Below are 18,669 nucleotides of genomic sequence, written 5' to 3'. Positions count from 1 at the left end.
TTCGTTTTTGGAAAACTGCATGGAATTTTTCAATTTCAAACAATATTCTCAAGCTTCAACTTATTAAAAAATTTTGTTTGACCTTATTCTACATGTGTAACTTCCAAAAATTATTTTTCGAATAAAAAGAAGCAATACACTATTCAAATTCAACATGCGTCGGTGTAAGTTATCACATCGGTGAAATATAATTGTATTTAAAATACAATTAAAACATGTGTTACGTAGCCAAAACAAGGAGATGCAATATTCGGAAATAATGATAATTTCAGATATATGAGAAGGTATATTAGACATGTAATTACAATGTTTAAATTAGTATTTACGGATGGACAATAGTATCATTTTAATATAGATAGCCTATAACCTATTAGAAGATACAATCAATAACTCATGTTACTTCATTTAATTTACTGATGATTATGTATAACATATCAAAAAAATATATATACAAGTTTTTTTTGTTTTTTTAATTTTGATACAATCATCAATCTTAAAGTGTAATTATTGTCAATTTTTTAATATATCTTGTGCGTAAACAACACAACCTGTTTCGCCAATTCTTTTAAAACCTTTTTTTTCAAATTGGAAGGATAATATTAAATTGACTTCGATTGACAAATACGTACCCGAATTCGTCAATATATCTGATCAATGTACGTGTCCACACGTGGGTTTATGAAGGGTATATAAGCAACTTTGCATCACATGAGACTCAAACAGCCGGAATCATGGATGCACGACTGGGAGTTTTCCTTTTCTTGCTTGTGACAGTCCTACAGACAGTAGTTTGTAAGTTGAAATTTTAAAGATGTTATGTAAATATTATCTGTATGTAGATATCCGAAAGGTTTGTTAGTTTTACTTCCTTTTTAAAATTAAATACTTTTGAAAATTTGTGCCTTTGCACTCAATGATCATATAATTATAAAATCAAAATTATTCTTAAAATAAAGGTCAAATTAGAATAGAGGATGTATAAAATTTAAACATCGGTTATGTACTATTGCATAGATGATATTTGCTGAGTTCTAATTAGGTCTTTCCACTTTTCTGTGGAAAGACCTATTGTTTTTCTTCTGATTAGGTCTTTCCACTTTTCTGTGGAAAGACCTATTGTTTTTCTTCTGATTATTTTTTTTTTCTTCCGCCTAATTTTGTTCTTGCGATAAATATTTGTTTTGCAATATGTCGCTTAGATATTTGGATATGATATGGAACAGTTTATGCGCTTTTGAAATTTACCCTGCGTAACCGAATACTTTTCTTTGTAGGAGTTATCTCCCCAAACACTGTTTTCCTTGTGATCACGACTCCTTCGCAACCGTAAGAGATTACAACAAATTTATTTTATAAAATTGCTCGTTATATCCTTTGCATGATTTGTCCAATTTCGAACGCTCCATATGAGAGTTATTTCCCCTTTTGTAATTGAAATTTTGAAATGTATTTTAAACTGGAACACCATAAGTGATAGAGACCTAGGATCTTTTGATTTGAGGTCCTTGGTCCAAAAAAATGAAAATTAGGTCAAGGTCAAAGGTCAAGGTCATATTCTAATTTTTTAATTAGGCTTATTTCCACTCATTTCCAGAAACTGATAAGATATCGACAAAATATTTTGACTAAATTGTTAGTTGCGACATGTCGTAACTTAATAATTTAAGTTGAAAGGGTGCGTAGACAATGAATGGGAGTTTTTGCCCCTATCATATCTAAAATTATGTGTAAAGTGATATAACTTATTAACCATACGTATTAGAGACCTAGGGTCTTTTGATTTGATATCCTCAGTTTGTGACCTTGAAATTGAGGTCAAGGTCATAAGTTAATTTGACGTTCTAGATTTTGACCTTTGCTTTTAATTCATATCTATACATCATAAAGCCATATGAACTGACATTTTAGACTGATTTTAATATTTGATATTAACTGGTGGAAAGACCCTTCAATTGTTCTCTGAACAATTGGTTTTTAATTAGGTCTTTCCACTTTTCTGTGGAAAGACCTATTGTTTTTCTTCTGATTATTTTTTTTTTCTTCTGCCTAATTTTGTTCTTGCGATAAACATTTGTTTCGCAATATGTCGCTTAGATATTTGGTATATGATATCGAACAGTGTATGCGCTTTTGAAATTTACCCTGCATAACCGAATACTTTTCTTTGTAGGAGTTATCTCCCCAAACACTGTTTTCCTTGTGTCCACAACTCCTTCGCAACCGTAAAAGATTACGACAAATTTATTTTATAAAATTGCTCGTTATATTCTTCGCATGATTCGTCCATTTTCGACCGAAGCAATATGAACGCTCCATATGAGAGTTATTTCCCTTTTTGTATTTGAAATTTTGAAATGTATTTTAAACTGGAACACCATAAGTGATAGAGACCTAGAATCTTTTGATTTGAGGTCCTTGGTCCAAAAAAATGAAAATTAGGTCAAGGTCAAAGGTCAAGGTCATATTCTAATTTTTGAATTTGTCTTATTTTCACTCATTTTCATTAACTTTATAAGATATCGACAAATTATTTTGTATAAATTGTTAGTTGCGACATGTGGTCATTAAATAATTTTAGTTGAAAGGGTGCGTAAACAATGAATGGGAGTTTTAGCCCCTATCATGTCTTAAATTATGTTTAAAGTGATATAACTTATTAACCATACATATTAGAGACTAGGGTCTTTTGATTTGAAATCCTCAGTTTGTGACCTTGAAATTGAGGTCAAGGTCATAGGTTAATTTGACGTTCTAGATTTTGACCTTTGCTTTAAATTCATATCTATACATCATAAAGCCATATATATGAACTGACATTTTAGACTGATTTTTTATATTTTAATATCGATTTTTTATATTTTAATATCAAAATAGATATTAACTGGTGGAAAGACCTTCAATTGTTCTCTGAACAATTGGTTTTTAATTATTTTTTTTTTTCTTCCGCCAAATTTTGTTCTTGCGATAAACATTTGTTTCGCAATATGTGGCTTAGATATTTGGTATATGATAATGAACAGTTTATGCGCTTTTGAAATTTACCCTGCATAACCGAATACTTTTCTTTGTAGGAGTTATCCCCAAACACTGTTTTCCTTGTGATCACAACTCCTTTGCATCCGTAAAAGATTACAACAAATTTATTTTATAAAATTGCTAGTTATATCCTTCGCATGATTTGTCCAATTTCGACCGAAGCAATATGAACGCTCCGTATGAGAGTTATTTCCCTTTTTGTATTTGAAATTTTGAAATGTATTTTAAACTGGAACACCATAATCGACAAATTATTTTGTATAAATTGTTAGTTGCGACATGTGGTAACTAAATAATTTTAGTTGAAAGGGTGCGTAAACAATGAACGGGAGTTTTAGCCCCTATCATATCTTAAATTATATTTAATCTTAAATTATATTTAAAGTGATATCACTTATTAACCATACATATTAGAGACTAGGGTCTTTTGATTTGAAATCCTCAGTTTGTGACCTTGAAATTGAGGTCAAGGTCATAGGTTAATTTGACGTTCTAGATTTTGACCTTTGCTTTAAATTCATATCTATACATCATTAAGCCATATGAACTGACATTTTAGACTGATTTTTTATATTTTAATATCAAAATATATATAAACTGGTGGAAAGGCCTTCAACTGTTCTCTGAATAATTGGTTTTTAATTATTATTTGTTTTTATTCTTTACTTTGATTGTTTTATAGTTTTATTTTTGTTGGAAAAAGGGGTTAGTGTTGGGGTCGTTGTTCCAAGTAAAAAAATATTGGTTTACAGACTAGCAGAATATGTTTCATACATATCAAGTTTAAAAAAAATAATACATAATTTACGCAGGGTTTTTAAGAGAAATATGATAAACATTAAGGTCCAGCTCTCAGCTTACAGAGGATATAATGTTATGTGCAAAACAAAGTGTATCATGTCGCTATTACAAACAAAATTCTAACTTTCTATTCAAATTTTTCTTTTCCTACTGACTGTATATTTTTGTCAAAATATATTAAAATTGTTCACAATTATCATTTTATTTTCGGAAATCAATTTTCTTTTATCTTTTACACATCAACACAGACTACTTAAAACTTTTTAAGGGCTTTCATGGCTAATCAATGTGTCGGATTTTTTTTCAAAACAAAATGGCATATAGACAAAGCAAACAATCATATATGATTCCATACATGCGCATTGCTTTCGTTTTTATATTTATTAAATGATTTTAGCGAGTTTAAGGTTCATTATAACAAATGGACAAAAATTGCTGTGTTGAGAGTACAAAAAACTACTCCGAGTACAGACTACATTCATCTTTCTTTGATGGTACATGCATACTCTATTAATAAAAAATATACCGAACATTTTATCCCATTTACGGATTAGTATTAAAAGTATTGCATTTCAGTGAAGAAAACAAATAACAATTAAAAACCAATGGTTCAGAGAACAATTGAACGTCTTTCCACCAGTTAATATCTATTTTGATATTAAAATATAAGTCTAAAATGTCAGTTCATATGGCTTTATGATGTATAGATATGAATTTAAAGCAAAGGTCAAAATCAAGAACGTCAAATTAACCTATGACCTTGACCTCAATTTCTTCAAGGTCACAAACTGAGGATATCAAATCAAAAGACCCTAGTCCTCTAATACGTATGGTTAATAAGTTATATCACTTTACACATAATTTTAGATATGATAGGGGCAAAAACTCCCATTCATTGTCTACGCACCCTTTCAACTAAAATTATTAAGTTACGACATGTCGCAACTAACAATTTAGTCAAAATAATTTGTTGATATCTTATACGGTTTCTGGAAATAAGTGGAAATAAGCCTAATTAAAAAATTAGAATATGACCTTGACCTTTGACCTTGACCTAATTTTCATTTTTTTGAACCAAGGACCACAAATCAAAAGATCCTAGGTCTCTATCACTTATGGTGTTCCAGTTTAAAATACATTTCAAAATTTCAAATACAAAAGGGGAAATAACTCTCATATGGAGCGTTCATATTGCTTCGGTCGAAATTGGACGAATCATGCGAAGGATATAACGAGCAATTTTATAAAATAAATTTGTCGTAATCTTTTACGGTTGCGAAGGAGTCGTGATCACAAGGAAAACAGTGTTTGGGGAGATAACTCCTACAAAGAAAAGTATTCAGTTACGCAGGGTAAATTTCAATAGCGCATAAACTGTTCGATATCATATACCAAATATCTAAGCGATATATTGCGAAACAAATATTAATCGCAAGAACAAAATTAGGCGCAAGAAAAAAAAAATAATCAGAAGAAAAACAATAGGTCTTCCGACAGAAAAGTGGAAAGACCTAATAACTTCTACTTTTTTCCGCCCTACAGACTTGACGAAGTCTAATGGCAATTGGTCACGAAGTCTTGTGGCAAGTGGTCACTTTGTCTAAATTAAATGGCAAATGGTCAGTGGATCTAGTGGCAAATGGTCACAAAGTCTAATTGCAAATGACCAGTGAATCTAAGTAGACATGGTAACTATTTGCCATTAGATTCACTGGTAATTCGCCATTAGACATGGTGACCATTTGCCATCAGATTCACGGGTCATTTGCCATTGGACATAGTGATCATTTGCCATTAGACATAGTGACCATTCGCCATTAGATCCACTGACCATTTGCCATTAGGTCCACTGACCATTTGCCACAAGACTTGGTGACCAATTGCCATTAGACATAGTGACCATTTGCCATTAGATTCACTGACAATTTGCCATCCAACATGGTGATCATTTGCCATTAGATTTACTGACCAATTGCCATTAGACATGGTGACTATTTGCCATTAGATTCACTGACCATTTGCCATGGTGACCATTTGCAATTAGATTCACTGGCCATTTACCATTGGACATATTGACCATTTGCCATTAGATTCACTGGCAATTCGCCGGCATTAGACATGGTGACCATTTGCCATCAGATTCACGGGCCATTTGCCATTGGACATAGTAACCATTTGCCATTAGACATAGTGACCATTCGCCATTAGATCCACTGACCATTTGCCATTAGGTCCACTGACCATTTGCCACAAGACTTGGTGACCAATTACCATTAGACATAGTGACAATTTGCCATTAGATTCACTGGCTATTCGCCATTAGACATGGTGACCATTTGCCATCAGATTCACGGGCCATTTGCCATTGGACATAGTGACCATTTGCCATTAGACATAGTGACCATTCGCCATTAGATTCACTGGCCAAAAAAGCAAAAGTGTCGGACAAAAAGCAAAATAATCAGACAAAAAGCAAAACGGACATAAAGCAACGGACAAAAAGCAAAAGTGTCGGACAAAAAACAAAATAATCGGACAAAGAGCAAAAGCGAACAAAAAGCGAATTGCGGACAAAAAGCACCGTATCACGCGTATTCATTGATCACAATTTTGCTTTTAATTGGCCAGACGCTTATAATATTTCACTGATTTAACACACTCAAAATGTGCCTTTTGAATTTTGTCTTAATTTCCAGGGTTAACTGGCATTGTTTTCATATAAGAATATAACATTGATAAAAAAAATTATGGAAATATGATTGCCAAACTCGGAGACAACTATCCAATAGGGCTCAAATGAAGTGGAGGTGAGCAATGACTGGCAACCGTATAACCGCATCTTATTCTGTTAAGAATTTAAAAGCTGCTTAAATGGACTACGCTCTTTTTTTATTTCGCTAAATTGGCAAAATTTAATATCATACAAACGCCTCATCTATTCTCTGACAATCTCTTAAAATCTTATCTCGTATTGGAGCACAGCTTGTGCTTCAGAAAAAATTAACGCATCACCTACTGATGTAGGATATCTGTGACAAAATATATAAGTAATATAGTCCCAGAGGATATCAAATATACATATAGTCTCGATAAACACTTATATACCCAACAACGGTACCACGATTTCCCGAGAACTACGAGAACAACATAATAACCCGAAAACAAGATTATATATCCCGAGAACAAGATTTTTAATTGTGTTATAGGTGTTTTTATTGTGTTTTTACTACTTTTTACAATAATAAAGAATATTAATAAGAGATAATACTCGTTTTTATTCAATAAAAATGCAATTTCAGGTCAAAAAATCATTTTCTATGTCTTGTATGCAAAATCCTTGTTGGCACAATATGGCGGACATTCTAAAGGTAGACAACTTAAGAAAATCAAAGTATTAGAAGATCTTAGAAGAACTGACAGAAAAGAAAAGTATCAAATGTACTGAAAGAATAGATTTTATTAAAAAAAAAATGTTAAACATTCATATAAAACTGATTGTTGTTAATTAATTATATGTCTCTATTGTTAATAAATTTTATTTATATCGTTATTGTTATTGTTAATAAAATGAAATAAATTATGATTCGTCAAAGTTTTTACTAAAATAACATGTTTTCAAAATGATCCAAAATCTTAGTAATTATATTGTTTTCTTATTAAATGCTGTAATTACTGGACAATTTTCTCCAAATATCTCCTTTTAAACTAAAGCTTGGTGTTGTTTTAATACAAAATACAAAAATTTCAATTTTCTCAAATTTTGTTCATCAAAGAAATATGAAGACAACGGCTTGGTATTATTTTAGTAACATTTTGCATATAAAAAGTAATTTACGATTTTGGTGCTTATTCTTCCAAAATGTCAGAGGAAATGAAATATCCGTGTATAAAATGTACTGAATGTACTGATGATTGTGTCATTGATGCAATTCAGTGCACTGGCTGTGAGAAATGGGTCCATACCAAATGTGTACCCATGAGTGATGTATTGTTACAGAAATGGTCTGATGCTAACCTGTCTTTTCTATGTGAGAATTGTTGTTTCACTAATGAAGAGTTCGACGGGGTAAAATCATTGAAAAGGTAGGCATTTTTTTTTTACATATATTTCGATAATGGCATTTAATGTGTCCTTTGTGTTATTGGTGCTGATTTGTATCTATTTTAGGAGTAATATTTTATGTGTAAGTAATCTGTGATATATTTATTATGACCTATGATCTTTCCAATTAACAACGATTACAGGCACGTGTCCACCAACTTTTACAATAACTTGTTAATTAGTATATCCACTTATGACATGTATATTCAAAGCCTAGAGATAAGATTATTAATTTATTACCAATTCAGGTCTATAACATTTTAATACTATTAGTTATAGTCGGCATTACAAAAAATCACAAGACATGAGTTTCAAGGTTCAAGCAATGACAAAAAAATAAATTTATAAATATACATTAATCAAACAGTAAATACAACGCTACACAGTGCAATACATTAAACAAACAAACGCTACACAATGCAATACAATTCTACTTTTTATTACCCAACAATAATAATAATTAAACTCTTACGATATAAATAAATAATACAAAAAAATTAAAAGCGTATTTACAGCATATATAACATATTCACATCCTACTGACTGTCATTTGAACGTCGCTTTAAAAAGATCAATCAATTCGCTTACTAACACGGTTAATAAACCAACTGAGTGATTTTTTCAGAGCGAGAAGAAAGGCCCGGTACCCTTTCTCCGTGAAGTGCACTCCGTCTAACGCCTCGTACTCCTTTCGATATACATTAACCGGTACCACGATTTCCCGAGAACTACGAGAACAACATAATAACCCGAAAACAAGATTATATATCCCGAGAACAAGATTTTTAATTGTGTTATAGGTGTTTTTATTGTGTTTTTACTACTTTTTACAATAATAAAGAATATTAATAAGAGATAATACTCGTTTTTATTCAATAAAAATGCAATTTCAGGTCAAAAAATCATTTTCTATGTCTTGTATGCAAAATCCTTGTTGGCACAATATGGCGGACATTCTAAAGGTAGACAACTTAAGAAAATCAAAGTATTAGAAGATCTTAGAAGAACTGACAGAAAAGAAAAGTATCAAATGTACTGAAAGAATAGATTTTATTAAAAAAAAAATGTTAAACATTCATATAAAACTGATTGTTGTTAATTAATTATATGTCTCTATTGTTAATAAATTTTATTTATATCGTTATTGTTATTGTTAATAAAATGAAATAAATTATGATTCGTCAAAGTTTTTACTAAAATAACATGTTTTCAAAATGATCCAAAATCTTAGTAATTATATTGTTTTCTTATTAAATGCTGTAATTACTGGACAATTTTCTCCAAATATCTCCTTTTAAACTAAAGCTTGGTGTTGTTTTAATACAAAATACAAAAATTTCAATTTTCTCAAATTTTGTTCATCAAAGAAATATGAAGACAACGGCTTGGTATTATTTTAGTAACATTTTGCATATAAAAAGTAATTTACGATTTTGGTGCTTATTCTTCCAAAATGTCAGAGGAAATGAAATATCCGTGTATAAAATGTACTGAATGTACTGATGATTGTGTCATTGATGCAATTCAGTGCACTGGCTGTGAGAAATGGGTCCATACCAAATGTGTACCCATGAGTGATGTATTGTTACAGAAATGGTCTGATGCTAACCTGTCTTTTCTATGTGAGAATTGTTGTTTCACTAATGAAGAGTTCGACGGGGTAAAATCATTGAAAAGGTAGGCATTTTTTTTTTACATATATTTCGATAATGGCATTTAATGTGTCCTTTGTGTTATTGGTGCTGATTTGTATCTATTTTAGGAGTAATATTTTATGTGTAAGTAATCTGTGATATATTTATTATGACCTATGATCTTTCCAATTAACAACGATTACAGGCACGTGTCCACCAACTTTTACAATAACTTGTTAATTAGTATATCCACTTATGACATGTATATTCAAAGCCTAGAGATAAGATTATTAATTTATTACCAATTCAGGTCTATAACATTTTAATACTATTAGTTATAGTCGGCATTACAAAAAATCACAAGACATGAGTTTCAAGGTTCAAGCAATGACAAAAAAATAAATTTATAAATATACATTAATCAAACAGTAAATACAACGCTACACAGTGCAATACATTAAACAAACAAACGCTACACAATGCAATACAATTCTACTTTTTATTACCCAACAATAATAATAATTAAACTCTTACGATATAAATAAATAATACAAAAAAATTAAAAGCGTATTTACAGCATATATAACATATTCACATCCTACTGACTGTCATTTGAACGTCGCTTTAAAAAGATCAATCAATTCGCTTACTAACACGGTTAATAAACCAACTGAGTGATTTTTTCAGAGCGAGAAGAAAGGCCCGGTACCCTTTCTCCGTGAAGTGCACTCCGTCTAACGCCTCGTACTCCTTTCGATATACATTAACCGGTTTGAAATAGAAAACTAAAGGATTTTGAACAGCTTTGTTCAACATCATTCGATTAACTACGTCTCTTCGGGCATTGTATATTTCGGGAGTGAGTCGGACGCGAAATCTAGACCGCTGCAAAACGGACATGAATACAATTGCAACTCCCCTCGAAAGGCAAGCTCCAATAAAAGTATTTAAGTCCTTTTCGAAAGCAGTCTCATCAAATTGTAAATTACTGCAATCGTTTGAGCCAATTTGACATATGACAACATGAGGCGCATAATGTACAAATAAGCCTGATTCAATTTCAGTAATTAACCTTTTGATAGTAGCACCCGGATAGCCATGCATCTGCACCGAAACTTTTCCACGAGCATTGGAAGGGATATATAATCTTGTTTTCGGGATATTATGTTGTTCTCGTAGTTCTCGGGAAATCGTGGTACCCCCTCAACAACGGTACGTTTGACTCTAATTAAGGTTTATGTACCCTTCTGTAGCCATTTTTGTACGAATTTTTCAAACCTCAATTGTATCAAAGCTAAAGATATAATAAATAATAGAGATAGGCCATTTAGTACATGTTCCAAGGGGAAACTTGATGCAAAGCATCATTTTTTACTGTTTCATTGCATTTGATAGAAAAAGAGGACTTTGTGGCAAATAAATCAAGATTTTTATAGAAAATCCACAGCCTTTAATACAGAGATTTTTGTTATAAAATTTGAAACATAAATTACTCACTTGATTTTCTATGATGTGCTAGTGTTTATTTTTTACAAAAAGTTCTAAGTAACCTGTAAATTCCAAAACACCTCGTGCTGAGTCACTAAAGTCGGGCGCACCCTAAAAGGTGTACTTGATTTTGGCCATATTTATACTTGTCTTAACCAATAACTACATTTATAAACTTATTTTATGGAAATCAATGCTAGCACTGCATGCAATAATCCTATATCTATCAGTCATCAAATTGCCAAATATGAGAGTACAAGGATAAAGGCTGTGGATTTTCTATAAAAATCTTGATTTATTTGCCACAAAGTCCTCTTTTTTTTATTAAATGCAATGGAACAGTAAAAAATAATGCTTTGCATCAAGTTTCCCCTTGGAATATGTACAAAATGGCCTATCTCTATTATTCATTATATCTGTAGTTTTGATACAATTGAAGTTTGAAAAGTTCGTACAAAAATGGCTACAGAAGGGTACATAAACCTTAAAATAAATACGCATATATATGTACGGTAAATATTAGCAGCTTGGGTATTACATCTATGGTGCAAGGAAGTATTCAAATGTTCATTAAAGTAGCTTGCGTCATAGTTTTTTCTCATCAAGTGTAACATATCTCTATAGCAACTTAAAGATGCTAATGCTTATTCAACAGGTCAATTAATAATTAAGCTATTGCGCATGTATATGACAGGTGGCCATAGAAAGAACAGATGTATTCCGAATAACATCCGGTGTTCCGAAAGACTACGGACATCGTCCAATATATACTGCGTAAACCCTCAGGGGTTTACGCAATAAGAGCGAACTCTAAAAATCAGTCGAAAGGGCTTAACTGATCGATACCAAGCAGACAAACATTTAACAAAAACTCTACCGGACGTCGCAAGGTATACATACATCCTTCACAACAACAAAGACACAAAGACTGCTGCCATTAAATGTAGATACTACTGTGCACCGCTTAATTTGTTAAATTTTTTGAATTAACGGGGACGTTTATCTTAAATTTAGTATATTTAACTTCCACATATTTACTAATTCATTATTGTCTTTTTTTAAAAAAAACATTAACGTTCCTCGGTCGTACGAGATAAATTTGACGTCCGTCGGTCTGTTTGGGTACTGAAAGAGGACACTCATTTAGCATCATCCACACCATTGATTTTGTCTCATACATTTAAAAAAAGTTCTGATTAGTAAAGTAAGTAAGTCAACACAAACACCTGTTTCACAATTGTGTTTGAAGCAAAGTTTATAATCCTTGGTTGACGCCTGCTACATGTGCTATTCAAATGTTCATTAACCAAATGTTTTACAACATAAAGGTATACTTAGTAAATACGTATTACATACATAAAAGATCATGATAAAACAGACGGAAGTAGTATATATACTAATGCTATTCGATATAACAATATGATTCAAAATAGCAAAGTTATGTAACCAATGGAATATAAATTAGACTTAAATTCTGTAAGATATAAAACCAAAAACAGTTATTTCTAAGATTCATTCCCCAGAAAAATGAATTTCCCAATGGTTCACAAGTCTTTAAAATCAGTAGTGCTTAAACAATGTAAACAGATTATAAACATATGGATTACGTCAATAGTATTAAAACTAACTGAAACTAGTACATAGAGCTTGTAAAACAATCATTCTTTCTAATCAAATATAATGTAACTAATGTTTGAGCAGTCTTACCTATACCAGTTAACAGCTTTCTGACAACAGTAGGTGAACATCGCAGTAGTAACAAATCAGCCATGTAACCACTTCCAAAAGCTACTAAAACTTTCACTATATGAGGTATTGAAGAATAGGAACCTGACTAAAATATCAATTTTAAATTCAAAAAATGTTCACAGTCCCTCAGTGGTAAGAACTTCATAAAATTATGTTCTCCATTCAAATCTAAGATGGTCATTCGTATCATGCAATGATATGCTTGTTGGTCCAAGAGTGATCAGAGTTATTGTGTAGTTGATAACATATAGCAATGAAGGTATGAGAAATGTGTATCATATCACAGTAGATTTCGCTTTTTTTAACAAACCAGACACAAACTCGCAGCCAGTTTTAGCATTCAATTAAGCCAGCAACCTCCGTAAAATACGTTGTGGGTACAGTGTCAAGCTCGCAACATTTTTAATGAAATAGGTGACCTGTTGTATGGAAACAAATCTGCCTCTATCCTTCATATTCTATCTATCCCGTTTTCTTCTTTCAAGTAAACAATGAATTGCCCATTTTCTCAATTTATATACTGACTTCATATCCAGTAACGAATTTACTTCATATTTGGTTAGAATAGATATAGGAAGATGTGGTGTGAGTGCCAATGAGACAACTCTCCATACAAATAACAATTTAAAAAGTAAACCATTATAGGTTAAAGTAAGGCCTTCAACACGGAGCCTTAGAAGTTTGAATGGCAGTGATGAGTTGTACAGTGTGAGCTCTTTTTTTATCTGTTAGATAATGGATTTCTGTTTACTGATACTGTTAATTTCTATTCTTGCTCAAGTCACATCCATTTAAACATGTTTACCAATTCATTTAAACATGTTAACTAACCCATTTAAACATATTGGCTAATCAATTTAAACATATTAAATAACCAATTTAAATATGTTGACTATAGTGTTGAGCTGACTTAGATTTTCAAAAATGAATTTTATTTCAAGGCATAGAATAAGAGAAACATAACCAACTTACCTCTGCTATAGAAAATCCAAAATTATTGAGATAATATGGTTCATTTGTTAACATAAACACGAAAATCCAGTTTCTAGCAAAATGGCATATACAGAGAGCTATAACGGGCAGTGATGTTAAAATCTGAGCCCATGGTATTTTTAAATTCTGAAGAAGAAAAAAATGACCCTAAATATTTGTTTAATACTTTCATTTAAACGACTGTTTGAATTTTAAAGAAATGTTGATTATTTCCTATCCATTACATTCATTACTGAGCAACATATTGGTTTCATTTATTCATCGAATATAGGTTACATTGGTATTCAAATTCATGAATACTTGCTATATTTCAATTATTATAATGCATTTCTTTTAAAACATCGAAGGTAAATGAAAGATGCAACATTTTGTAAAACTTTTCATACCGATCTTTTGACTGAAATTTGATTAAAAAAATTATCTAAAACTTTTTATATATATAATGGAATGATAAAAGTACTTAGATATATATGAAAAGCAATATACATATTACACTTACAACATAATCGATTACGTCACTTCCTTGTGCGTCACACAGATAATTATACTCTTCATCACTTATAGAAGTGTGATGTGAAGGCTTTTCATACACCAAACACAGCCAACTGAAATACCATACTATACAAACACCTCCTGAAAAACATACTCAGGATTCAGATACGTTATCAATAGCTTAAAAACCAAAATAATTTGAGCAATAATATATTTTTTGTTAGATTTTTTTTTATCTCATTCACCTGCGTCCACACTTAAAGGTATTCATAGTAACCACATACACAGTACACGTTCACCTGTGTCCACACTGAAAAAATATTCATACTTACCACATACATAGTCCACATTCACCTGTGTCCACACTTAAGGGTATTTATACTTACCAAATACATAGTCCACATTCATCTGTGTCCACACTCAAAGCGTATATATACTCACCACATTCAGTCCATATTTACCTGTGTCCACACTTCAAGCATATTTATACTCACCACATAGTACACATTCAGCTGTGTCCACATTTAAAGCGTATTTCTTCTTACCACATACAGTACATATTCACCTGTGTCCACACTTAAAGCGTATTTTTTTCTCACCACATACAGAGTCCACATTCACCTGTGCCGGTCCACATTTAAAGCGTATTTATACTGATCACATACATAGTCCACATTCACATGTGTCCACACATAAAACATATCCATACTGATCACATAAATAGTCCACATTCACCTGTGTCCACACATAAAACATATCCATATCTATCACATACAAAGTCCACATTCACCTGTGTCCATACTTAAAACGTATCCATACTGATCACATCCATAGTCCACATTCATCTGTATCCACATGCACTTAAAACGTATCAATACTTATCACATACATAGTCCACATTCACCTGTGTCCACACTTTTAAAAAACGTATCCATACTGATCACATTCACTTGTGTCCACACTTAACGTGTATTCATACTCACCACTACATAGTCAACATTCACTTGTGTTCACACTTAACGCATATTCATACTCACCACACACATAGTACACATACTGCCAACCAATATAATGTGTTATAAATCCTGCCATCGGGAAGCCAATAATAGCACCTGCATAGCTACCTACAAAACAGAATATGTACAGCTGCTTGACATAGAAAAGGACATATTGGATTATATTGAAAAGGATAGTTTCAAAATAATAGTTTCTAATATCTACATGTAGCTAGGACATGCTAGTATTAATGTGTACTATGCTATTTCCAGATAACATATATTACCTTTAAACCAAACAAATCATTGTTAAAAAGAAGAAAAAAATCCTAAGCTATGGACTAAGTCTGACAAATCAGTAAATAACGAACCTGTAAGCACTGCAGAAACAAGCCTCCCTCTTTCTTTTGTATATGGACTAAGTCTGACATAAATCAGTAAATAACGAACCTGTAAGCACTGCAGAAACAAGCCTCCCTCTTTCTTTTGTATATGGACTAAGTCTGACATAAATCAGTAAATAACGAACCTGTAAGCACTGCAGAAACAAGCCTCTCTCTTTCTTTTGTATATGGACTAAGTCTGACATAAATCAGTAAATAACGAACCTGTAAGCACTGCAGAAACAAGCCTCCCTCTTTCTTTTGTATATGGACTAAGTCTGACATAAATCAGTAAATAACGAACCTGTAAGCACTGCAGAAACAAGCCTCCCTCTTTCTTTTGTATATGGACTAAGTCTGACATAAATCAGTAAATAACGAACCTGTAAGCACTGCAGAAACAAGCCACCCTCTTTCTTTTGTATATGGACTAAGTCTGACATAAATTAGTAAATAACGAACCTGTAAGCACTGCAGAAACAAGCCTCCCTCTTTCTTTTGTATATGGACTAAGTCTGACATAAATCAGTAAATTACGAACCTGTAAGCACTGCAGAAACAAGCCTCCCTCTTTCTTTTGTATATGGACTAAGTCTGACATAAATCAGTAAATTACGAACCTGTAAGCACTGCAGAAACAAGCCTCCCTCTTTCTTTTGTATATGGACTAAGTCTGACATAAATCAGTAAATTACGAACCTGTAAGCACTGCAGAAACAAGCCTCCCTCTTTCTTTTGTATATGGACTAAGTCTGACATAAATCAGTAAATTACGAACCTGTAAGCACTGCAGAAACAAGCCTCCCTCTTTCTTTTGTATATGGACTAAGTCTGACATAAATCAGTAAATTACGAACCTGTAAGCACTGCAGAAACAAGCCTCCCTCTTTCTTTTGTATATGGACTAAGTCTGACATAAATCAGTAAATAACGAACCTGTAAGCACCGCAGAAACAAGCCTCCCTCTTTCTTTTGTATATGGACTAAGTCTGACATAAATCAGTAAATAACGAACCTGTAAGCACGGCAGAAACAAGTCTCCCTCTTTCTTTAGTATATGGACTAAGTCTGACATAAATCAGGAAATAACGAACCTGTGAGCACTGCAGAAACAAGCCTCCCTCTTTCTTTAGTATATGGACTAAGTCTGACATAAATCAGTAAATAACGAACCTGTAAGCACTGCAGAAACAAGCCTCCCTCTTTCTTTTGTATATGGACTAAGTCTGACATAAATCAGTAAATTACGAACCTGTAAGCACTGCAGAAACAAGCCTCCCTCTTTCTTTTGTATATGGACTAAGTCTGACATAAATCAGTAAATTACGAACCTGTAAGCACTGCAGAAACAAGCCTCCCTCTTTCTTTTGTATATGGACTAAGTCTGACATAAATCAGTAAATTACGAACCTGTAAGCACTGCAGAAACAAGCCTCCCTCTTTCTTTTGTATATGGACTAAGTCTGACATAAATCAGTAAATTACGAACCTGTAAGCACTGCAGAAACAAGCCTCCCTCTTTCTTTTGTATATGGACTAAGTCTGACATAAATCAGTAAATAACGAACCTGTAAGCACCGCAGAAACAAGCCTCCCTCTTTCTTTTGTATATGGACTAAGTCTGACATAAATTAGTAAATAACGAACCTGTAAGCACCGCAGAAACAAGCCTCCCTCTTTCTTTTGTATATGGACTAAGTCTGACAAATTAGTAAATAACGAACCTGTAAGCACTGCAGAAACAAGCCTCCCTCTTTCTTTTGTATATGGACTAAGTCTGACAAATTAGTAAATTACGAACCTGTAAGCACTGCAGAAACAAGCCTCCCTCTTTCTTTTGTATATGGACTAAGTCTGACAAATTAGTAAATAACGAACCTGTAAGCACTGCAGAAACAAGCCTCCCTCTTTCTTTTGTATATGGACTAAGTCTGACATAAATCAGTAAATAACGAACCTGTAAGCACTGCAGAAACAAGCCTCCCTCTTTCTTTTGTAGTAGACCAATGTCGGAGTAGACCATAACACGCCGGGTACAGTAAACCCTATTAAAAAAAGTGAAACATCATTGTAGAAACCATCAGTGAGAGCAATTCAAATATTTGAAGTGCTAAAATCTTCAATGATGAGGGTGACACAGGGGTGCTCATTTGAATTTTTAACACTTGGCCCTTTTCTCATCACTTTGCATCCGTTGTCCACTTCGTCGTAGTCGTCGGTTAACTTTTGCAAATATCTTTCTTTTTTACAGAATTTTTTTTATTTGCAACCACATATATAAGATGTGGTATGGATGCCATTGAGACAAATCTTCGTCCTAATCAGAATTCAGTGTAAAAAGTAAACCAGTATAGGTCAAAGTACAGTCTTCAACACGGAGCCTTGGTTCCCACCGAACAGAAATCGTATAAAGGGCCCCAAAAAAGACTAGTGTAAAACCATTTAAACAGGAAAATCAACGATCAAATCTATATAAAAAACGACAAACGAGAAACACTTATTACAATGCTACACTGCTGCTGCGCCATTACATAATAACATCGCAAGGATGCTTCATTCTTCAGGATGCTGTAAATAAAACAAAAGAGAGAAGAAAAAAATCATGATTTACCTCGTGATGGTTTGTCCTAAACTTTGAGATTTGAGGCAAAATAATGTATGTGTGGTTATTTTCTGATAAAAATGTGTCTGTCCTAAAGTATTTATGTAAGTTAATATATTATCAATGGTTAGATGTTAGATGAAACGTAAATTAATATAAGTAATTACGATTGTTATTATAATGATTCTATGGTTCTGGTCATGTCTGAAATAAAATTACATGATATATATAATTAAGATGAAGAGATAAGTGTGGGTGTATAACTATATGAATATTTAATATTTCATTTCAATGTCATAGTGTATTTTATTGTGTATAAATGCTCTAAATTGGAACAATACTTATTCTTAATCTGTTTATCGTTGAATCTTGACACATCGTCTATAGATATATC

The 18,669-nt window shown here is 32.4% G+C and overlaps 2 protein-coding genes across 3 annotated transcripts in view; one reads left to right on the top strand and one right to left on the bottom strand.

The window, feature by feature from the left end:
• The window catches only part of LOC139480885 (vesicular glutamate transporter 3-like), a 48,038-nt gene that overhangs the window by 22,415 nt on the left and 6,954 nt on the right, over positions 1 to 18,669 (bottom strand). For both annotated transcript variants that reach the window (XM_071263822.1, XM_071263821.1), the window contains exons 4-8: positions 17,631 to 17,718; positions 15,333 to 15,419; positions 14,303 to 14,436; positions 13,783 to 13,929; positions 12,769 to 12,895 (exon numbers count right to left, since the gene is read on the bottom strand). In XM_071263822.1, coding sequence (XP_071119923.1) covers positions 12,769 to 12,895; positions 13,783 to 13,929; positions 14,303 to 14,436; positions 15,333 to 15,419; positions 17,631 to 17,718 — 583 coding nt within the window. The remainder of the gene's footprint in view (positions 1 to 12,768; positions 12,896 to 13,782; positions 13,930 to 14,302; positions 14,437 to 15,332; positions 15,420 to 17,630; positions 17,719 to 18,669) is intronic.
• The window catches only part of LOC139480884 (trifunctional purine biosynthetic protein adenosine-3-like), a 483,263-nt gene continuing 465,164 nt past the window's right edge, over positions 571 to 18,669 (top strand). Inside the window, exon 1 of the mRNA XM_071263816.1 lies at positions 571 to 792. The gene's annotated coding sequence lies outside the window, so the exon portion shown is untranslated. The remainder of the gene's footprint in view (positions 793 to 18,669) is intronic.

This window comes from Mytilus edulis, chromosome 7 (genome assembly GCF_963676685.1).
Source record: "Mytilus edulis chromosome 7, xbMytEdul2.2, whole genome shotgun sequence".
Classification (NCBI taxonomy): domain Eukaryota; kingdom Metazoa; phylum Mollusca; class Bivalvia; order Mytilida; family Mytilidae; genus Mytilus; species Mytilus edulis.
The sequence above is the reverse complement of the archived record's forward strand: the minus strand, read 5'-3'. Positions and strand labels throughout refer to the sequence as shown.